Below are 24970 nucleotides of genomic sequence, written 5' to 3' on the forward strand. Positions count from 1 at the left end.
AAAAAAGTACATATTTTTAGTTGGTACTACAATAGTAAGGTATGTATTTTTGATCGTATTGACATAACTTTCTTATTGCAGGATTACCATTGGTGGTGGAGATCATTTTTAACAAGTGGCTTTACTGCAGTTTATCTTTTTATATACGCAGTTCATTATTTTTTCTCCAAGCTGCAAATCACAGGAACTGCCAGCACTATTTTGTACTTTGGCTACACAATTATCATGTTCTTAATTTTTTTCCTATTTACAGGTAGGTAGCGATTAAAGCTGTTTATATCCTCTTTGCAAACACTTTGTACCTGTTTTTCTGCTTTTGGTTATTTGTTTGTGGCTCGGAAGTCCAATGTGAATTATCTAATGGGTATTAAAGGGTTACCCAAAACATGTTTTTACATTATTATTCCAACTGATGTGCAAGCATGAGCAGGGCATAATGTATCATTTTGTCCAGCTCAATTTTTATTAAATAATTAAAAAATGTTAAAAATTATTTACTTTTTCTTTCTCTAATATCAAAATAGTACCTTGTACTAGATCCCAACTAAGGTATAAATACTCTTTATTGGTGGCAAAACAATTCTATTGGTTTAGTTAATGTTTAAATGATTGGTATGGTGATCCAAGTTATAGAAGGACTTCTTATCTAGAAAACCCAAAGTCCCAAGCATTCAGGATAACAGGTCCAATACCTGTATTCCAGAATATCCAGTCAATTATACATATGATAATTGGTCAGATGTTAGGGTGAACTTATTACACAAATGATATCAAATCCATGGTGTGTACATTTTGTGTGTTATTTATAGCAGAAGAAAAGTAACATATTCCTTTACCTTAAAAGCACAAATATGGCCAAAGGCCTACGCAAAATATTTTTTTATTCACCTAATGAATAAGCAGATTCTTATCTGCTGAATAGGATTTCATAATACAGTAACTCATCTAAGGGTGTAGAACACTTTTCATATATGTGTTAACTGCCATAAAAAAACTAAATGAGTTATACTAGATATGTGGAAAGCATGTACAGTGGAACCTCATTTTTAGTGGCCCTGCCAATATATTATACATAACACATTTTCATGGATTTTACACAATTTTCTTGGTCCCCTTAAAAACTTAAAATGGGGGTTCTACTGTACTTCCATATATGATCTTTTTTGACTTGAAGAATTGATATCCCATCATACTTTGAACTATGTATAAAAGTGATGCCTAGCATTGTGTCTACCATGATGAACATGAAGAGATAAAATTTCATGTGGAAAAATGGCATTGCATTCATCCCATTTTAAAGGGATACTATCATGGGGAAAAAAATTTTTTCAAAATGAATCTGTTAATAGTGCTGCTCCAGCAGAATTCTGCACTGAAATCCATTTCTCAAAAGAGCAAACAGATTTTTTTATATTCAATTTTGAAATCTGACATGGGCTAGACATATTGTCAATTTCCCAACTGCCCCAAGTCATGTGACTTGTGCTCTGATAAAGTTCAATCACTCTTTACTGCTGTACTGCAAGTAAGTGATATCACCCCCTCCCCCCCCCCAGCAGCCAAACAAAAGAACAATGGGAAGGTAACCAGGTAGCAGCTCCCTAACACAAGATAACAGCTGCCTGGAAGATCTAAGAACAGCACTTAATAGTAAAAACCCATGTCCCACTGAGACACATTCAGTTACATTGAGAAGGAAAAACAGCAGCCTGCCAGAAAGCATTTCTCTCCTAAAGTGCAGGCAAAAGTCACATGACCAGGGGCAGCTGGGAAATTGACAAAATGTCTAGCCCCATGTCAGATTTCAAAATTGAATATAAAAAAATCAGTTTGCTCTTTTGAGAAATGGATTTCAGTGCAGAATTCTGCTGGAGCAGCGCTATTTACTGATTCATTTTGAACATTTTTTTTTCCCATGACGGTATACCTTTAAGGACCAGTGATGCTCTTCTTGTGGCCTGTGTAATTGCACTTTAAGGGGCAGATTTATAAGAGTTTAGATTTTAATAAATTAAAACTCACCCACGTTTTATTCATTCCTATTGGATTTTTGGAAGTATAGTTATCAATTAGTGGAAGTTTAAACTCCCCATTTGATAAATACACTTCCAAAAATCCCATAGGGATGAATAGAACGTGGTTGAGTTTTTATTTATTAAAATCTAAACCCACATTTTCATAAATCTTCCCCTAAGACATTGAATGCTGTTGCTTCTTTATTTAACTAATGATTATTATTTAATGATAACTTTTACTATTGTTACATACATTAATTTAAGTCTGCAAGAGAATGTTAACACTTGCATGTTTCAGAAGCACAGCCTGGGTGCAATGCCCATGTATTGAAGGAAAATCTGCACTCACAGGTCTTATAATGGTCAAAAAGATTAATTTAACGCAAAAGTCAATGTTTGTCATTAATTTAAGTGTAGCTTGGCGTCATGTTGAGTATATACGTGCACCAGTGGTTGATGGAGGATGTTTTGATGAATATATTATTTTATTAATTTCTATAAAAGAAAAAACACTGTGTAAGTGTAAAATAAACAACATTTAAAAATATTTCCCATCAGCTTATCTCAAGTCACCTTGATACAAAAAAAATAAAATAAAAATAAACAAATAAAACAGGTATAGTCTCTCTTTAAATAATTCTCACATTCAACATAAAGGGATAAAAATTCTTTCCATTTTTTAATGTGCATGGTATCAGTTTGCACTTATTTTCTGAAAGAGGCCTTGCTTCACACACAATGGGAAGATGCCCTTTTTGTTTTTTATTCAGTCTGTCCTTGATATTGTTCAGGAGGCTCATTCTATTAAAGGAAGCAAGGTGGTTACCGTTGCTGTGCATACTGGGTCTTTTTTTAGATCCATGATAAATATTTGCTTATACAGAGGATTTCTGCTTTTCTAATCGGGTTGTACATTTTCGCTGTCTTGTGCAAGAAAGAATCTACCACTTCATGAATAGAAGATAAATTGCATTCAGTCTGTTGTTAAATTTCAGGGAGACTGTTGTTAACGTATGTGTTTTAAATACTGAAAGCATGTTTTGACAGATTTGTAGTGCTCAGTTTCTATTTTAGGAATATCTCAGCCACAGTTTCCAGTGCAGACTGAGACATTTAGGGGGTTATTTATCAAAGGTCGAGTTTGTGAGGTTTGTGAGATTTATTCTCGAATAAACTTACAACTGGAATGTTTGCCTATTTATGAAAAAACCTGAGTGTAAAAAACTCGAATACTCAAATTACCAAGAAGTTATCTGCAAAAAAAACCCTCGAATTGATCAAGCTTTTAAGCACAAACCACCAAAAAATCCCCCAAAATTATGAAGACTAAATACATCTTCAAATGGTTCAAGGGAACTTTGCCACTGACTTTTACATGACCTTGACGTGTTTTACCTGTATTATTTTCAGATTTGGGCTTTGTGCAGCTTCAGGGCATAATAAAACTTAAAAAAATCTAGTTTTTTTTCTTATCCTGAAAAATTTGAGTTTTACTAAAACTATCCTCAAAAAAATTGAATTTTTCGTGAAAAAAACTCCTCTAGACCTTTAATAAAAACCCCCCTTAAAGAAATGCAAATTTATTACAGAAATCGAATACTTGATTTCTGTAGTTTGGTGCATTGTGTGCATTTTCCAAAAGATATGAAGAGGAGGGTCATGACCAGTGGTAAAAATGAAAGTCGATGCAACGTAGCAACTGTAGTTTTTTTTTATCAAGATGATTAGGCATTGTTCCCCATTGAATTAAATGACAATTGCCTGCAATCACAGGTACACAAGTGTTTCAGGGAATTGTGGCTAGGAAAGGCTGACATCCACATTACCAAATATCAGTCTCCGGACATGCAAGTGCAGCTGTTATTGCTGGCGATTGACATTCAAATCAATTGGAATTGAATACGTAACACTTTTTCTCATCTATTCACAAAGCTATTAATGATCTTGCTGACAAAATACCTAAAAACACTGTGTGTCATTGTTTGATATATGTTTGAAGAATTTACAGCAGAAAAAGTATATATGGAGCCATTTCTTGACATTCTTCATTCTTCTATGCAGATAGCATAGAGCAGTGGTCCCCAACCAGTGGCTCGTGAGCAACATGTTGCTCACCAGCCTCTTGGATGTTGCTCCCAGTGGCCTCGAAGCAGGTGCTTATTTTTCAATTCTTGACTTGGAGGCAAGTTTTAGTTGCATAAAAACCATGTGTACTGCCAAACAGAACCTCCTATAGGCTGCCAGTCCACATAGGGGCAACCACATGGCCAAACACAGCCCTCATTTAGCACCCCAAGAACTTTTCATGCTTGTGTTGCCCCCCAACCTTTTTTAAATTTGAATGTGGCTCACGGGTAAAAAAAGGTTGGGGATCCCTGGCATAGAGAAACCAAGAACGATTTTTACTTTGCAGTTCAGAATTATAAGAGCATCAATGTGATTGGTGTGTATCCTTAGGCTAATGTCTCACAAGGCAGAGCCTCAGCTTCTCTCCGGCTGAAGAGTAAAGGCAGAGCATGGGCCTGTCATAGCGGAGGGGAGGATATCTCCTTCTCTCCGACAGAAGGAAAATGCAGGTGGGGAGAAGCTCCTTGTCTCACATTAGCCTTACTGTTCTGGTGAAAGACAAGTATGTGGTAGGTGAAGGAGACTGAGCATTAGCTTGACTTAACCTAGGTACCGCTCTAGCTTGGAATTTCTGCTATATGGCTGAATTATCCAAACACCCAGGTAGAACAGCAAATGATTTGATTAAATAAGCAATTAAAAATCAGAACAGTAATTATTTTGCTGCTGGTGTCAGTGACCCCCAACAACCTGATATTTTAAATAATTAAATGATGATCAGTTAAAAAGTAGCTTAGAATAAATTAATCTATAAAATACTAACATTTATATAAAGTTAAATAGCCTCATTAAGTCTAATGTGTGAGCACGGGTAATCCTTTCTGAACAACACTCCCTAGTTACTCAGGCAGTTATGTTTTTCACTGTGCTCTACCAGCCTGTTTAATCACCTTTTTTACCTAGGCATTTTACTGTAAATCAATACTCAGTGCAGCCACTTGTCTTAACATTAGCAGTAATGAAAAGGGCTTTGTCTCTGCTGCACCCCCCACCCATCCCCTCTTGTGGATACACTACCTATTGCTCCAGATGTTAGATTCTGTTTGGGTGTTCCCATGCATAGAAAGCCAGTTACCCATTTGGCTGCAGCCTAAGCCACAATCCTTTCCATGCATTGTGTTCTCTTCAAAGCCAGAAGGAGCAGAACCAGGACCCTTTTGAAGCAGTTAGTGCAGGAGTGATTTATTGGTTAGGATAATTACTACCAATTCTATTGCTGGGAAATGTTTTTCAGTTTGATTATGTTTTCACGGTCTGCATAGAAAGCTGCTCAAACAATGCCAGACAAACCTCTTCAAAATCAGGCTGATCATACTTTGGGGCCTACAGAGACCCCTTGGAAGAGAACCACATCCATGTGCTGATATGGTCCTCATCTGATGGGCTTTTTAAACTTGCCCAATTAATATCTGGCCAATTTTTGCCTAGATATTGTTTGGGTTAGCCCATCAGTGTTGATGGACTGTCCTGAGTCTGCAGCTTTTTCAACTTTGTAAGGCTGACTTTACATATTGTGAGGAGCGCCTGATGGAGCTCCACTCCTCTTCAGTATTGCATCCAAGGTGGCGGAGCCCATGGACCACATTCATAGCGGCATAGTGATATCACGCCAGTGAAAGATGTCACCTCGCTGTGGTTTGGAGACAAATTCAAAATAAAAGGATATCAAAGACCTGGGTTCATTCCATGAATATAGTTTTTGTTGTGTGAGTTCCTGTGTGCACTTTATTTGCTCTACCGACTGATCCTTGATTCCTGACCCTTCAGCCTATTACTGACCTTGCTGTTTCACGGCCTGCCCTGACTTTTTGGACTGGATATCAACCTTGATCTACTTAACTCTTTTGTACCTTGAATTGGTCTATTTTCCTCCCAACTCCAACCTACTAGAGCCTCTAGGTCCTGACACATATCTAGTGTAAAATATTTTAGTGAAAAGAAGCAATCTGTCTGCATGAAAATGTGTATCAAATATTATTTTTATCAAACTTTTTTTTTCCCTTCTCTTTAGGAACCATTGGATTTTTTGCTTGCTACTGGTTTGTAAAAAAGATCTACAGTGTGGTAAAAGTGGATTGATGCATCATTCTGTGCAACAGCAGCACGTTATGTTTCCCACACACTTCAACATTGCTTTTGTCTGAAGACATAAGAATAATGCAGCTATAATGGCACAAAACAGAAACTTTCAACTGAGATGAGCACTTTAGATAATTGTGTTTAGGATATAATGTCATATATGTATGTTGAAAGACTTTTACTGTCTCACTCGTAACATATAGAAAGTTTGAAAATGGATTAATTTAGCAAAGGTACATTTCAGCTGTCTGCCTATGTCCTAAATACTGATGTTGTGATGAAATAAAGAATTGGGCCGTATATTTGCTGGTAACAACGATAGTCATCAAAAGCTACTGTGCCTTTCAACTGCTAAAATCCATTGTAAGTGCATTCCTGTTCTTTAATAATATATTGTAGTCTCTGAAAAAGTTAAACGTTTTTATTCAAAGGTATTATACATTTTCTGGTTTACTTTTTATGACCGTATATTGTAATTGTACACAAGATGTGCAGAGCTTATATGTATTTTTATTTTATAGTGTTTAAAATATAAACATAAGGGACATTCTATACTTGCTTCTACGGAGCAAAATATGTGGCATGAATATTTGGATTAGCCTACATCTTGGGTTTTGTTGTTAGGCTTCGCTATCTTTGCATTGCCTGTTGCTGGCAGTGGTGAGTCCAAGATAAAGTACAATTGTAGTGATCTTTAGACAATGATATAAGAAATATTGCATAGTTTCCCTCACCATCTATTTTCCCATGCCTTACAGTAATTTGTTGGATTTTAATTTTATGTAGGTAAAAATGTAATTTGTATATATCTGTCACATATAGCAATGGCTGACTCTGAAATTCTTTCTGCATATATGGTGCTTTATGTAATTGCAACCAAAGATTGTTGTTTTTGCTAGTAGGGGTTACATACATCTTGGCGCAGTTATATCATCTGGGGAAGAGGTGTCATTATGGCATCATGCAAAATTTGTTTACTGCTTGTAAGAATCATTTATATAGCTGCCCAGTACTTTTTATCACAAGATGTTTTTCAGTGATGGGGTTGACCTGCACCATCAGAATGCATTGTGTTCCATAGGTGTTAATGTTTATTATTGTGTTTCTCCATTGATGACCTGCTAATTCTGACATCAGTGCAAGATGGACGACTCTTACTCTGGATGACCCAATTACTGCAAGACAAACCTAGGTAGCATGTTCAACTATATGGCCATGTTTCGGATCCTACCAAAATGTTGAGCACCGTATTACCTTTTCAGATCCATTTTCACATGTTATGGAAAATGTTGTAGAGATTATTTTTAAATGTAAATCTTAGTTGTTTGTTTAAATTATGCAGTTATTTTTTACTGTTCCTGAAAGCAGAAGTTGTGCTGATTTTTTTTTCTTCACCTCATTTGCTAAATCATATTGCACTATACTGCTCTAGATTTTTTTGCATAGAATGTTTGTTTAATTTTTCTATAGGAATTTAAAGTCAACCAAATAAAAATATTGTTATGTCATACATATTTTATTTTTGATTTTTCTTGAGAAATAAACAGAGCACATGACATATATGTGTTTTATGTGATTTCAGATAAATACAGAACCTTGTCCTTAGTACAATACAGGTTATAAAGAGTCTGATTAAAACAGTTTATCAAGGGTTGAATAGTAAATTCAAATTAGAATTTTCAAGTGTCAAAATTAACACATTCTAATTTTAATCTCCCTATTCAAATGTAAATTTGAATGTGAGATTTATCAAACCTCGACCATACATGTACTAACAGCATCACTAATGCCAACAGACTTTAGTTTAAAAAAGAAACTTGTATTTTGCACTGTATTAACATTTTTGGCAAAACCTAAGTAGACCACATCTACCATGTCTTCATAAAAAGCTAGAAAAAATCGTTCATAAAGCAATTTTTTTTTATAATGACATTCTCCATAACAAAATCATGAATGTGACCCTTAAGAAGCCTTTAAATAGCTTACCCACCATAGACTCAGACTTAGAGGCCTGTAATTGCCAGGTTGAGCTTGCTATTCTTTTTTTTATTGTTGGTTTAACATATGCTTTCCATTAATTCATAGATATCATAACTGATTTATGGGAAACTGACAAGATCATAAAACTGACAGCACAGAAATCAGTGCTGTGTGCATCAAAATTGATTAAAGGGGAAGTATACTGAAAATGTCATGTCCTTTATCGTGTGGAAATAATAAACTTAATAAATATATATAAATATAGTCTATTAAAAATTCTATTCTGTTTCTAAATCTGAGTCAGATATTGATTGACAGTTAGAATAAAAATATTGGGTTGTGCTCCCTGGGCCTAGACAATGTATCATTGGTGTTTCAAAATAACTGACTCTTCACATAAGCCTGCATGACTAGAGACAGATTGCTGATAGATATATATTGAATAATAACTTTATCATTTCAAAAAGGACACAATCTTTTTAATTATATTGACATTTTCTTATTTTATGAGATTAATTTTTTATTGAATATTTTTTCACAATAGCTTGCCTTTAATAAGCAGGCCTTAGCAAGCATTAGCTTTTATTTTAAATTCAACCTCAATTTTTGCTATGTGTTGATGATCTTTGATAACCACAACACTTAGCAGGTAACACCAAATTGAACATGCGCAGTGCCATTGGCATTAAAAAGATGGCCTAACATGACCAGAAGATTTACAAAATTGACAAACATAGGACAAAAAGAGGACAAGAGATCCTCTGCACTCGACTATATCAATAAATTAAGGGCATTAAGACTTTTTGTTCATAAAGATAGTAACAAAATACCAAATATATCAAATAAATTGCAATGTATTCAAGTCAACTGTGTCAAAGTCCAATCCATTATGCATTTTTCACAGGGACTACGTTTTACTTACAACTTACTTTCCAAGGTTAACACTCCCAAATGGTTGCACTTTCCACTGGCCACAACTGGGGTCAGCTGTATCTGGGAATGAATGGAACTATAACATGGAGCTGGTCAGTGCTCCTGTATAAACTACAGCGTTGGACTGGGGTGCAGGGAGGGGGTGACTACTAGAAATGGGTGAATAAATTTGTCAGACATGGATTCAAAGGGAATTTCGCCGATGGCGAATGTTTTTACGAAACTGCTGTGAAAATTTGCCAGCAAAAAATTGGCTGTATCAAAAAATTTGTCACACGTCAAAATTATTTTGACGTCCATTGACTTAAATGCGTTTCCCAATTTCTTTCCGCTGTTTTGCCAAATTCTCTGCAAAGCGACACAGGACAGATTCGCACGAGTGACCACAAATTACAGACCAAAAATCGTCTGGCATCACACGTTATCAATATATTAAGGACATGGAGGGGCCGGTTTATCAAGGTTCGAATTTTGAATTCATGGGAGCTTTTTTAAAACTCCCGTAAACGCCCATGAACTCGAAATTTGACCAATCCAAATTTATTAAAAATATCTCATTTTCAAATCTCGGATGAATAGGATCGACCAGAAAACTCGAAACAAATTTGACTCGAATTGGATTCGAGTTTTTTTCTAGTCCTGGGTAATAGTGACTATAATATTATGTAATGTAATGTTGCAAAGCATACTTTGGGTCAACAAAAAAGGCAAACTACTTCTGGACTACTTAATTACTTAGATTGGTGGGTTGGGACAGTAGGTTTCTACTAAAAACACAGAACAGAAATGGTTGTAATTTAAGAAAAGCAAGTCAGAGGAGTCAGATGCTTCTTTTAGGACTTATAAACACTACGGGGTATATTTATCAATAAGTGAAGTAAGAGATGGCCACAGTCCTCTAGTGAAATTCCGCCACTCTCCATTCATTTCTATGGGATTTTGAAAGGCGTATTTATCAAGGATGAACTTTCAGTTTCACCAGTTGATAAATATTCTTTTACAAATCCCATAGAAATTAATAACAGTGGCGGAATTTCACTCTAGAGGACTGTGGTGACCTGTAACTTCGCTCTTTGATAAATATACCCCTACATAGTAAGTAAGTAAGGTTGAAAAAAGACACATGTCCATCGAGTTCAACCTTTTTTTTTTTTTTTTTTTGTTTATTAACTACCTATCTGCCAGTTGATCCAGAGGAAGGCAAAAAACCCATCTGAAGCCTCTCCAATTTGCCTTAGAGGGGGAAAAATTCCTTCCTGACTCCAAAATGGCAATCGGACTAGTCCCTGGATCAACTTGGACTATGAGCTATTTCCCATAACCCTGTATGATTGTTGTAAAACAACAATCAGAAAGGCAAATTAAAAATTCCAAGCAGAGACTAATCCTAAAAAGTTCAAATATATCAACAGTACAAAGATTTGGTTTAAGAGTGTGGCTACACTGAAAAAATGAAGATATTTTGGTTACAAGGGATTCTGAAAAGGCAAATGCACTTAATCAGTTATTTTCCTCGATGTATTCAATATAGGAGTCAGTGTTTAGAGAACCAACTCTGTACTCAGGGGTTAGCTCAAACAAATTGTCAGTGACTGATACATGGTACATGTTTAAAGGGATACTGTCATGGGAAAACATGTTATTTTCAAAACGTATCAGTTAATAGTATCCCTTTAAACAAAATCAATGTGAGGCCTAGGCCTGATGGAATACACCCTATGGTACTTAGAGAAGTTAGTTTTATCCAGGCCAGTTTTTATGATGCTCTTCTGGCTGCTTCTGGTCACCCAACACCATACAAGTGCAATTACTAATGTTGCAAGTGAGATATGAAAGTAAATGTTTCTTGCCATAGCAGAAACTATCTGTTGCTAAGTGTTTCAAACTTTCAGTCCAGATATTTGCAGAAATTAATGAGAACAAAAATATTAACTAGTAGGCGAAGTCCATCTGAAAATGTTCACATATATCTCTGTTCCAGCCAGGAAACAAAAATGCATTGATATCCTTATTGAGGAAAGGCCAGTACCAAAGCACAAGGGGGCAGACAAGAAGCATTTTATAGCAGGAGCTATATGTCATAAATGCTTTCTCCTGCTGTACACCTGCTTCTCATCTCACATTTACCATGTTAGCCTCTCCAAGACTATTGACTTACTGACTGCAAGGCTTATTTAAGTTCAAATGCAGTAGTGAAATCGACAATAGAAAACTATTGGCCCTAGCGCCACACACACAAATGTAAAGGAATTGCAGTGCTGTGTCACAAGCGTCAGTCTGTATGTAACACTTTTCCTTGTACTCTAAAGCACAAGCCACATACAAATGTTTAGTCTCCAAATATTTGGAAGCAACCTGAAATCAGGTTACATACTTACACTCAACCCTTTTTTCCCCTTTTGAGCACTAGCCATGTGCCTATTACTCCCATGTTCTTGCCACCTCTGCATATTATTTTTATTTCTGTATTTTTGCATGGTATACCACGCTAATATAAATTAGTATATTTCTACCTTCTGTAATACACAGACAATTTTAAAATTAAGCAACTTTACATGACAAGAGAAAATTAGATCAGAAAACTATTTAAAATATTAAATGGGTGGTTCACCCATAAGATAACTTTCAGTATGTTATAGAATGGCCAATTGTAAGCAACTTTTCAATTAGTCTTTTCTATTTATCTTTTATAGTTTATTAATTATTTGCCTTATTCTTCTTGCTTTTTACAGCTTTCAAATGGGGGTCACTGACCCCATCTAAAACAAATGCTCTGTAGGGCTACCAGGGGCGCTCCACCAATGAGGCGAGTTGAGACATTCGCCTCAGGCGGCAGCGCCCCCCTGGTTACCAGGGGCGGCAAAAATGCCGCTCCTGGTAACTAAGAGCCGAATTTCCGGTTTTCAACCCGGAAATTCGGCTCTTCTAGTGCAGAGAGCGCAATTGCACTCTCTGCACTAGCGTCGTGCAGCGCCCCGACCCCCTCCTGCGCAGAAAATGTGAGCGCCGTGAGGAGGGGTCGGGCGGCAACGGAAGGCCGCCTCAGGCGGCATATAGGCGCGGATCGGCGCTGAGGGCTACCATGTTATTGTTATTGCTAATTTTTATTACACATCTTTCTATTAAGGCCCCCGCCTATTCATTTTCCAGTCTCCTATGCAAACCAATGCATGGTTGCTAGGGTAATTTCGACCCTAGCAACAAGGTTGCTGAAAATGCAAACTCTAGAGCTGCTGAATAAAAAAACAAGTAACTAAAATTATTTAGGCTTTGCCCTCAGCCAGCACCAGTGACAGTGATGTATGACATTGTTTGATTATCATTTTGCTATAAGCAATAATTGGCTACACACCATAAAACAGCTCTTATGAAAAACCCTGCTTCATATAAATAAACCATTTTCATAATAATGTACTTTTTAGCAGTATGTGTCATAAATAGAAAACTGCCATTTTAAAAAATAAGGTGAGCCCCCTGGGATCGTACAATTCATGGTGCACACAAACAAACCAAACTGTACTTGTTAGGTCACATGAGCCAATTAACAGACAGTTCTGTATTTTGTTGTCCACACTCTTTCCTGTTACAGTTCGAGTTGTAGTATTTCTGGTCAGCTAAGGCAGCACACAGACCATCAAGAGATTGTTGGTTCAAGGCAAGAGATGTAAAAGGGCAATATTTAAATATATATACCAGTTTGGTAAGATTCTTTAATAAGCTTGATATAAACTATCTGTTGCTCAAGTATTCATTTGGGAGTATAGTTTTCCCTTAAAACATTTTCTAGGCTCTGGCCTTAATCTTTTAAGTGCTGGCCAAATTTCAACCAGCAGTGCTGAGAGGCTTGCCAGGAAACTCATATATTGTATATGGTTCTTGCAGTGAGGTTCTGTGCCTTAGATCAATGGTCTACTGCAGACAATCACATAATGCAAGACATGACTAAATAACTTAATTCACATGACATAAATTTACTGATCTGAATGGCTTGGCCAGACACATTACCATGCCTGGTTAGAGTCATACAGTATTTGTGTGCAGTACAAATGGTTGACATAATTAAATGTGGTTATGATGTATGTGTTGAGTGTCTAACATGTGGGTGTGTGCCTGGCGTGTAGGCAGTGATTACCTAGCAATTTGCAAACAGTTTTGTTCCATTTATGTTTCAATTGTAAGCTTAATGATATAAGTAGGCTTTAAATAGTGTATGGTTTGCCTGTTGATCGTTGGCTCTGATTATGAAATGATACATTATAGAATGCCAGCATTGAAATGGAAGCAAATGGATTTAGGGTCTCTGGATTATAAATTGAAAGATCGATTGAACAGGGCTGTTTGAAGCAACAGGCAGATATGGAATTGGTGTAGGCTAAATAAAAGTGTAGGTCACGATTTTAGACATTTCGGTGGTGTTTTTGTTCTGTATTTTCAAGTCAATATTTATACTCAGAATTTTTAAGGGTATTTTTCAGTGCATAAAGGGGTGATACATTTGTAGTATTTATAATAGCCAGTTATAAGCAACTTTTCAATTGGTCTTTGTTGTTTATTTTGTATAATTTTTTCATTATTTGCTTCTATTTTCAGCTTTCAAATGGGGGTCATTGACCCCATCTAAAATCAAGTGCTCTGTAAGGCTATAAATAAATTGTTATTGCTACTTTTTATTACTCCTCTTTCTATTCAGGCCTCTCCTATTCATATTCCAGTCTCTTATTCAAATCAGTGCATGGTTACTAGGGTAATTTGGGCCCTAGCATCCAGACTGCTGAAATTGCAAACTGTATAAGCAGCTAAATAACTCAAAAACCACAAATGATAAAGAAATTAAAACCGGTTGCAAATTGTCTGGGAATATCACTCTCTACATCATACTAATAGTTAACTCAAAGGTGAACAAACCCTTGTTTACTTTCCAAACACTTTTTCAGTTGATTTGCTTTCAGATACTTCAGAAATGTGCAAACAGAATTGCACATTTTTATTTAGCTGCAAATGTCCATAAGAGCTTTTTAAATATGGCACCATTTCAAATGCTTATGTCAAAACTTTGGTGGAGAAAATATTCACAAAGCAGTTTTGCAAACTGTTTTGGGTCAAACACGACATACATTAGCAGGGAGCTGAACACAGAAATTCTACACCCAGAAAAATGTATTCCTAAGTGTAACATAGCAAAGCCTGAATGCAACAGGCTAGTGACCAAAATATCCTACATTTTCGATAATTGGAGGCATGTCCATTGCTTACGATGAAGCTGCTAGAATGTAATAGAATGGTCTGATGCTTAGGGATGTTGGAAAGAAAAATGCAGCAAAGAATGTTGCAAACCCACAGTGTATATACCGGTAGTTGTATATTAAAAATCAGGCCTAGTATCTAGCTAAACCTTCACAGTTAGACAGGCAGGCAAAACTAGAAGCTGAACAGCAAATGATACAATGATTGCTGGCCATTAGTATTGGGTTGCTCTTCTTCCTACCTGACATTGATGTCAACAATATTATATCCCTCTGACCATGCCTGTTATTTTATCCTAATGTCTTCTGTAATCATGACCAATTTGCACTTATGTCTGTGTAGTAACCTCTGCTTGTGCAGGCTACTCTTAATAAATATACCAGAGGTTACTGTGCTTATTTGACTGCTTCACCTGCACATCAGAACCATTAACCCACTGTTTTCCAAGTAGTTTATCATAGTCTGAAAACTTAACTACATTTCAATGCAATCCAAAAGCCCTATGAAAACCATCTGACCCTACACACTCAATTCTGGCAGTATACAGGAGCCCAAATATGAATATCAATGCAAAAATACCAATACATTTTTTTGTTCTTCAAATTACTCTAGATTTAGGATATGTTCTGTTTGATGATTTACTAAAATGATTATTCATTCGAAATATGAGTGCAATAAATATGAATAATATAATATGAATATAATAATAATTATTTAAAAATAGTAGTTCTGTTACAAGGTACTGAGCCCCCAACAACATATGTTTAGGACTCAACATCCCCCTGTCCTAAAATAGCCTTTTTTGCGCTCATATATTAAATTGTCCATAATTAAGCATCTCACAAGCCTTTAATATTCCTGGATCCACAGCAGTTGCTTGGTCTTCTGGTTCTATTCTTATCACTCGCAGCTATTTCCTAGCTATAATTAGAATGCACATATATTTAGTGCTTTAGTAAAGGTTCAGTGAAAGAAACTGGAATACAGTATGTTATTCACTCAACAATAAAAATGAAGACAGTATCTTTCAGATTTCAGAGAGATGATTCTAGTTCAAAAGATTGTAGCAATGTGAACACAAGCCCTGTGCCTGCAGTACAAACCTGAATAACCAAGGTGCCCGTTATGAGTCTTGTGATAATGCGCTCACAGTAACGTGAGTATTTGCTCCACTCTTAACATAGTGAGGACTGGGTGACCTCAACAGTGACTTTGCTATTAATTGGCTTCTGCAGTAGCTAAATTAATATGTTTTATGATCCCTGACTTTCTAGTTTCTCATCTACCCTGTTACATACTGAGTATTTCTCCTGCAACAAGAAGGTTTAAAATGGATATGTTTGTGTCTTATTGATCCCGGAAGGTGCACACAGTGCTATAAAGAACAGCTAGTTGACTATTAAAAAAACTGCTTTCTGCTTTATACCAAATAATCCCTGCACTACCAGGCAGATGCAGAAATAACAAGCCTTGGCAGCTATAATTTGCAGTGTAACCAAGCAATTTAATCTACAGTGTACGCAGATCACGATGCTTGATCATTATAACCAAATCCAGCATACCATATTTATTTTAATAAGGAATAAAACCCTTTTTTTAAAAAACAAAACAAAAAAAAAACAACCTGCAGTACAGGGTTCAGTTAATCGGTGCTTAAATACAATTTGAAATTTGATATTGTATAAAATTCCATTCCAATATTGGTGCTAATGCAAAGTGTTCTTTCTCGCTTTCATACATGTACTGTAATATCTGCAGCACTAAATTGTGAATGATTCTGGATTTTGCAAGGGCACTTGTTTATGGCTGACTCCCGGGGATCTGCCAGTCAGTCCATCAGGGGTCCCCAACCTTTTTTACCTGTGAGCCAAATTTAAATGTAAAAAGAGTTGGGGAGCAACACAAGCATGAAAAAGTCCCTTGCGGTGCCATATAAGGGCTGTGATTGGCCATTTGGTAGCCCTTATATGGACTGGCAGCCTACAGGAGAGCATACTTAGTTTTTATGCAAACTAAGTTTTTATTAAAACTTGCTTTCAAGCTGGGAATTCGAAAACAAACACCTGCTTTGAGGCCACTGAGGGCAACATCCAAGGGGTTGGTGAGCAACATGTTGCTCACGAGCTACTGGTTGGGGATCACTGCCTTACATAGTAACATAATTAGTCAGGCTGAAAAAAGACACTGGTTCCTCTCTAATGCAAAAAATATCCAGTTTGAGCACTGGAGGCTGAAACTTTACTGCATTTTTTTTAGATGAGTATATGGTACCTTACCAGCACTCTGTAAAGTGCAAAAATAACCTCCATCTCCCACAAATCTATGCCCCTTTTAATACAGCTCAAGACCTTATTTGCCCTTGAAGCTGTTGACTGGTATTGCTTGCTACAGCCAAGTTTATTATTTACAAGGACTCCAAGGTGCAGTCCCATTAATGGAATAACTGCCTTGCATATTTTTACATCCCATGAGTATGACTTTACATTTATCAACATTGGCTCTCACCTGCCACTTAGCCGAGCATCTAGGCCACTGTAAAACCTGTTCTTTTCTGTCCCCTGCTTTCTGGTGGCCACGACTGAAACTGGATGTGGGTAATTATATTGATTCCAGGTCCTTACCTCAGGGGCTGCTACAGTTACTTCCTATTCCTGAAAGGCCATGGACCCATATCTCCATGGACTTAATTATGGATTTGCCTCCCTCCAAAGGTAATGCTGTTATTTGGGTGGTAGTGGTCGACCGATTTACTAAAATGTCTCATTTTATTCCCCTTCTCACCCTCTCTTGCAGAACTGTTCCTGTTTAATATATTTACGTTTCATGGGGCCCCCATTAAACATTTTTTCTGATGGGGGGGGGGGTTAAATTTGTGTCAAGATTCTAGTGGGCCTGTGACAACTCACCCTGGTGGTCTAGTGGGGGTGTGACGTTGGCGCTATCTTCTTGAATGCGTATTCTTCTGGGTTTGCGGTGCTCAGCTATTTCTGGATATATCCTACCTGTTCTTGACCAAGTCCAGCCTGCTCCCTGTCTTTGACCATTCTCTCTGATCATGAAAACCCTCTGGTAATTTGATCAGGCCTGTGACCCGATTACGCTTCTGACTCCTGTTTTGTACTGCGCTGTCCATTTGGTAAACTGATCCGGCTTGTGACTTTGATTACGCTACCATCTCCTGTTATTATTCACCTCAGCTTTTCTGTTATATTGACCCCGCCTGTGACCCCGACTACGTTCCTTGTTCTCCCATTCAGTTTAACGTGCGGTTCCCTTGCTTGCCTAGAACTCTTCCCTTGGTCCTCTCATATTAAGATTTGGTGGCACCCGAGTAGCGGAGGGCTCCTCCTGAAGCCATAGGTGGTTGCTAAAGGCGCAAGAGTGAGCCTGGAATCTTGGGATTTGTTCTAGGTTTGGGATACTAATCATAACAGAGGCGTTTGTTCCCCTATGGGTACTTATTAATGGCCAGATGGAAAAGACAAATTAATCATTGGAGCAATATCTCAGATGTTATGTCTCAAGTAATCAATCACTTTTGACAGATTTTCTTCCGTGGACTGAGTTTGCATTCAATAATACCACTAATTTGTCCACTGGAGAATCTCAGTTTTTTACTGTTTTTGGCTATCATCCTAGAGCCTTTTCATTTTCTGGTCATTGCTCAAATGTTCCTGCTGCCAAGTCGTTGGTTGTTTATTTTTCTAAGATTTGGCAGGGGGTCGAAGACTATTGTCTTTAGCAGTAGCTGATAGGCATCTTAAAGTTTCTCCTGAGTATCAGGCTGGTGATAGGGTCCCGTTATCTTCTAAGAACATTCCTTTGAAAGTCCCTACTGCCAAGCTGGGTCCTAAATTTGTTGGTCTTTTTTCTGTACTATCTGATTAAAACTGCCTCCTGAACTTAAAATTTTGAATTCTTTTAAATTTATTTGTTGAAGCCCATCAGAGCTGTTCATCAGAATTATCCTCCTCCTCCAATCTCAGTTGAGGGTCAGTCTGAATAATTGGTGTAGAGGTTAGTGAATTCCTGCCATTCCAGAGGTAAACTGGAAGGGTTATGGTCCAGAGGAGAGATCCTGGGTTCCTGCCTTTGATATCCATGCGCCAGTTTCATGTTAGGTTTCCTGTTAGGCCTAGTGGTTCGGTGGCCCCTGTAGAAGGGGGTAATGTTACGATACCTGGTGGTCCAGCGGTGCAGCAGGGACGCCAGCCGCATCATTCGCTGGGACACCCGCAATTTTCTTGGACGCATGCTTGGCCTTTGTGATCTGACGCTACGTGACAATGTTTTGGCACAATGACGTCATCACGCAAAGTGCGAAATTCAAACATTTAAAGGTGTCATTACCTATTGTCAATTTCCCAACGTAGGTATATGTCTAATAGTTCCTGGCTGATTTTCAATTTCCCAATTTAGTTATATGTCTAATAGTTCCTGGCTGAGTTTCCTAAAGCTCTCTTGTCTGTTTCTGATCTAGCCTATTCCTGACCTTCCCTAGTTTGCTGCCTGTCCTGACCTCTGCCCTTTTATTGATCATTCTATTGGATCCTGTTTTTGTACTGCGCTACTGTTGGTTTTGACCCAGGCCTGTCACCACAACTGTTCCTGACTCCTAATTTTGCATTGCTCTGCCTGATTGATATTGACCCGGTATTCTGTCGACCATGTTTCTTGTTCTCCATTCTTCCTGCACTTGTCTCGTTCTCAGATTTTTCTGTTTTGGTTTTTTGGGGCAGAACTCAATTTTTTTGAGGAAACAAAACTTGAATTCTTAGAGATTCATTATGCCCTGATGATGCAAAAAGCCAGAATCCAAAAATATGCCATCTCAGACCTGTTGAGGTCCTGTATAATTCAATAGGAGAGGCACCTATCCCAAATTGAAGTTATTGTAGTCTTCAATGTGTTTAGCCCAAAAATCCAAATTTTCAGGGGTCTTTGGGCAAAAATTTGAAAATATTAAATGAAGGGAAAAAGCCCGAAAATTTGGAGCAATTCAGGTTTTTGCTTGTTTTATTGAGTTTTCCTACAATCTGATTAATTTGAGTTATTTTATTAATAAATAAGATCAAATCAAACATGGGAGTTTGGTCATGGTTTTATTAAATAAAATATGAGATAAATTCAGGTTTTAGTAAATAACCCACAAAATTTTGGGTTAAATGTAGAATAGTGACTGCGACAAACGTAGTCTATAAGCTTGTGTGTATGAATGTGCAGTTGTAATTTATCATTTCTATATGATATTGTTTGAAGTGTGTGATACATCTCTAAACGTGATGACTGAATGAAGTAGCTGATAGGATGTGAGCCAAATTAAGTTATAATCTAAGGAATGATAAAGTGCCTAGTTTACCTAAATAGCAAGTAATGGCATGTACAATAATTCCCTTTTTTTAAGCAGAGGGAATTATAGTTTATTAGTATCAGTGGAAATGACATTTTGCAGCATGTCTGGTTTTTTAATCATAAAGAAATTCCACGAGGCCTAGAATCTTTTCATGTGGAAGAATCTTGGAGGCACAAAAGAAATAGTTTTCAGTCTTGGAAGCAGCTGGTAATTGTTACCTATGTTAGCTTCTTGCAGCAACAAATGAATATCACTATGACTTGAATGAATGCATGTATTAGATGGCCACAGCGGTTATTGTACATAAGCATCAACTGCAAAAGAGTCTCAACTCTCCCTTATTCCTGACTGGTAAAAGAATACAGTGTGTATTACATATTTGCCCATTTATTTATTTTCAGAAACTCCCTGGTTTTGAACCAGGTACCTAGTGTATTTCTGCCACTGCTCCTCCTGCTTGAGCAATCTTACCTGACCCATGTTGCCTATCCAGCTGCGGGCAATAGCTTGTTAAAGGTCTATTTAACCCCGTTTCCCTGGATCATTGGCGATTCTGCCTTAAGCTGGCCATAGATACAAAGATCCGATCGTACGAATCATCGTACGATCGGACTTTCCCATCTCCCGACCCGCCACTAACCATTCAGATCAAAGTCTTACCAGTCAGATTAGTTAAAGAACAGATCAGCAATGTTCTGCCCCTGACAGCAATCGTACGATATCTATGTCCAACCAAAGCTAGTGACAGTCTCCCACTTAAAATCGTACGATCGGCAATACACGCAGAGATATTATCGGCAGCCGACAGAAATTTTCTAACCTGTCCGATTGACCAAACGACCGATCTCCGCCGGATGAAAAATGACGGGACTCTCCACACACGTTCCGAAAATCGTACGATTCCTTGATTCGTATGATCAGATCTTTCGTCTATGGCCAGCTTTATCCTAGCCTAGTGTCATGAAGATTGTGCTTCTGATTTGCTACCCTGTTCCTGATTCTGATCCAGTAACACTGGCTCTGCCCTGTCCCTGTTCCCTCTGGTTCTGACTCCCCAGTTTGACATAGGCCTGTTTTTGTTTCCTGACTTTTCAAGTTCTCTGCCTTTTCCTGACCTTCGGTCTGTTTTTGTATTAGGCTTGTCTGCCGCCTACCCTTGACCTTCGGCATGTTTCAAGGACTTGTTTATTCTGTCTGCCCTTTTTCAATTGCCTGCAGGGGTTTGTGTACGTTTTTTCTTATTAAAACTGAGAACTAGTCCTAACAATGGGTAAAGATTTCAGTTGAACCTAAGATGGCTAACAAAATGATCACTGGTATGTGCTACAACCCCCCAGCATTAATGAGAAGAATAAGGCCCAGCTGCAATTACAGTGCAATGAAACAAGCTTCAGAACTAGGTCAAGTAGTAGTCAAGAACCTGCCCAGGAAATATGCCCTTTTGGATTTTGTTATCATAGATAATAATGAATTTATCTGTCACTAGCATGGGTGAACCTTTAGGGAACAGTGATCATAACACAGTCTGCTTTGACATTATGTTGCAGGGACAAATTTATAAGGGTGTGACTGTAATGTGCAAAGTACAATTTTGTATACAATTGCCATGTTCTTATACATACAGCAAAGCTTTTGTCCCCATGATTCCAGCATAATTAGGGTTGTCCAGTTGTCATTTGCAGCATTCAGAAAATGTGACATGTGCACCCTATTCAGTCTTATGTAATGGCACTGTATTTGTAAAGGTATAGCTTCAGATAGCAGGTGTCTGTGATTCAACTTGTTTCTGTAACCAAAGGATAAAACAAGGTCAAACAGCTCCAGGCAGTATCTATTGACTGCCATGTGGTTTGTTTTAGCACCTTCAGTTTATTTTAATTTACATTTAATTAATTTAAGCACACTACATGTTTCCAGACAAGCTCTTTATCAAGTGTCTAAATTTGAAGTTCTGTCCCAAAATATGTAGTGTGCTTACACTGCTAAAATAAACCACATTGCAGTCAAAATATACTGTCTGGAGCTATTTGATCTTCTTATATTCTTTGGTTACAATATGTTACAACACAGGCTGCTATAGAAACACTGGACATACTGCCTGGTTTGGAGGTGGTGTAACTCCCAGACAGGGCTGGATTAATGCACATGCTCCCTTAAACTATAGCCTGGGGCCCAGTGTAATCAGGGGCCCATCTAGCTTTTTTCAGTTATTATTACTATTTTCTTCTTTTTAATATTTATTTTAATTTGCACTGCTGGGCCCAGTTGGGTGCACCTGATTGGAGGGGAAGGAAGGAAAGGCACATGCTTGCATGTGCCTGTATGTGTGCATATCCAGTCATGTCACTGGCACATGCTGAACCCAACCGGGTGCAGAGAGCTCGGGGGTACACGTGTCTTGATCTACACACATCCAGAATCAGCAATATCCTAGAAGGGGGCCTGTGGCTGTAATCTAGGGGCCACACATTTCATTAATCTGCCACTGCTCCCAGGTTTCCCTGTGTCAATAGAAGCAAAGAAGGCTGCAATTCATTAAATGGAGGCCCATGAGACCTATAGTTTTTGGGGCTAGGTGTTGCTGATTGCCAGTGGGAGGGGGTGGGATCTCTCTAGATGGTTGTTTTCAGTCCCCTCCCCTTGGCTCAAGGCAGGTATGAGAGGGGAGGAGATTAAAGCTTATAAGGTGAGATAGTGGGGAGGAAGGGGCGAGATAACCTTCCCCCTGTGTCAATAGAAGCAACTGTGCTCAATATAGAAAGCAAGAGGTGCCAGGTGCATCTTTATGGAAATGCAAGGAGCACATGTTGACCCAATCAACTGTGTATAGTGATAAGTCACTGAAGCAAAGCTGGGACACGAGGAGGACTGGAACATTTAGCATTCTGAGCCCTATTCTTGGTACAAAATATCAAGTGACTTACAGAATCAATTCTCTTTTTCTTTTTTTTCTTAAAAACATGTAAGTCTGGAATCCTTAATAGCTTATAACAAAATCTGTTTATACATTTCTTTTCTATTGAGAAACAACATTTGTTACCTAGTTAAAAATCTTACATTCAAAACCTTTAATATCAGAACAAAAATAACAATCAGACTAATATCTGTCTCTTAGTAAGGATGTTTAGAAATGAATTGGACCCATATGCCGTGTAACATGGAGAATGCAGTGGGTGGTGGAAATGCTAAATACTAAACTGTTGTTCATTCTTATGTCAGGCAGGTCAGGGAATAGGGGGAAAACTCAAATTTTTCAAAAAAAAAAAGAATTTTTGGAGCTTTATAATACCCAAAAGCTGATAAAAATGCGAAAATACGCCATCTCAAACTTGTCAAGGTTATATAGAAGTGTATGGCAGATGTCCCTGAAGTTTTTTTCTTGACATCGTGATATGTGCTGGATGATCTGAAAAATTTGTTTTCATCTGATAATCTGAAAAAGTCATGTTTTCCCAGTGAAAACGCTAAAAAAATCCAGTTTTTGGAGCATCAATCGTACAATTCAAATTGACACTCGATTTTGTCATGACATTTTGTCACTCTGATTTATTCAAGAAAAATTATTGAAAAAAGAATTAAAATCGTGGAAGGGAGTTTGGTTCGATTTGTTTTCATAAAACAATTAGAGTAATTAGAGTTTTAGTAAATGTGCACCTAAGTGTAGATCATTGCTAAATAACTTATGTAGAAAGTGGCTTATAGATGAGAAGGTTGTCTACAGTTGGACTTAAATTGGAAATATATCTAATATTTGAACATCCATTTGATATTTCCTTCTATAGCATTCAGGTACAAATGCAAATTTGTCTCATTGAATCACAAAATATAAGCAGAGTGGTTGCTAGACAGATCTTGTGGATCCCACACACAGGGTCGGACTGGAGCAATGAGGGCCCATCGGGACTGCCACATGAAGGGCCCTCCTGGCTAACCTCAGCTTGCCTGGGCGAAAGGTGGTTCGGCACACCTGCACAAAAAATGCCATCATGCCGCGCACCTGTGCTGAGGCGCATTGGCACAAGTTTTTTAAGGGGGCACCCAAACAGGGGAGCAGGTCTGGGCCGGTGGGGGCCCAAGAGGGCCGGGGCTCACTGGGTTTTTACCTGGTGTGCCGCCTGCCCAGTCCGACACTGCCCACACAGCATTATGGTAGGGGGGTTTAGATATTCTTTAAAGGTTTGTGAAACTAAGCTGCAGTTTAAAAAAAAGTGATCAGGGAAAAAGTCTCTTATTTTCCCCCTCAAACATGAAAATTAGTACTGAACCTGCAACTTGGTTTGGATTGATGTAGGGCTACTGGCCACCTACTAAATTAGTCCTGAGATGCCTCCAACAAACTGGTCCTGTATTCCCCACATGTTGTAAAATACAGTGTTTTTTGTTTTTAGCTGAAGAAGAGAGAATAAATAAAGGTAAGAAACCTAAGTAATTGTTCATACCATAAATTTTGTCTTGTCAGTATAAATTATACTTTGTTATTAAACAGACAAGAAAAAGAAGAATTGAGACACCTGAACTGGATATTATTTAGGTATGCAGCTGTGCAAGGATAATGTTGAGTATGCAGGAGTGTCTATTATTTTACAAAACACAGTGAGTTTCTATATTAAAGAGAAGCAGTTGGAAGGCACCTTTTGAGTCATGCTACCATTTTGGTTCTCATTCTTTTAAGGTTTAATATCTGCTATAGAAATTACTAAATACTGGTAGTTTGCCTATAGGAATGAGTAATAAAACAAGGATTACTTGCCTATACATTGCAATATGTTTTAGATATCCACCTATGCCAAAGCAATCTATTCTCTGGATAGTCTTTTATAAAGTAGGTGGGTGCAAAGTATGTATGCACCAAATGCCTATTTTTGAGATTCAGGCGAATCCTGAACCAAATCCACACCAAAATTTGCATATGCAGATCAGATAACGGAATGGGAAAAGAAAGCCACTTTTTTTATTTCCTTAATCACATGGTTTTAATGGTTGAGATTTGGTTTTGCCAGGCTCTTGTATATGGCTGAAACCAAATCCTGCTGAGAGGCTCAGATTCGACCAAATTTCCATATCCAATCCATCCCTAGTGCATTGTTTATCATAGTAGAAAAGATCAGTCTTATGGCACATGTGACATCTGTAAGCACAGTTTCTAAATCTGTATTTTACAGGTTATTCCTATCGCTTATTTACAATATCAGATTACCTAAATATATTTATATATCATTATATACTATTTGTATGATAT

The 24970-nt window shown here is 37.7% G+C and overlaps 1 protein-coding gene across 1 annotated transcript in view; it reads left to right on the forward strand.

Moving 5' to 3' along the window:
• The window catches only part of LOC108698499 (transmembrane 9 superfamily member 2), a 31425-nt gene extending 23646 nt beyond the window's left edge, over positions 1–7779 (forward strand). Inside the window, exons 16-17 of the mRNA XM_018230034.2 lie at positions 82–253; positions 6154–7779. Of these exons, the coding sequence (XP_018085523.1) occupies positions 82–253; positions 6154–6221 (240 nt within the window). The 3' untranslated portion in view covers positions 6222–7779. The remainder of the gene's footprint in view (positions 1–81; positions 254–6153) is intronic.
• The last annotated feature ends 17191 nt before the right edge of the window (positions 7780–24970 follow it).

Source organism: Xenopus laevis, chromosome 8L (assembly GCF_017654675.1).
Source record: "Xenopus laevis strain J_2021 chromosome 8L, Xenopus_laevis_v10.1, whole genome shotgun sequence".
In the NCBI taxonomy this organism is placed as follows: domain Eukaryota; kingdom Metazoa; phylum Chordata; class Amphibia; order Anura; family Pipidae; genus Xenopus; species Xenopus laevis.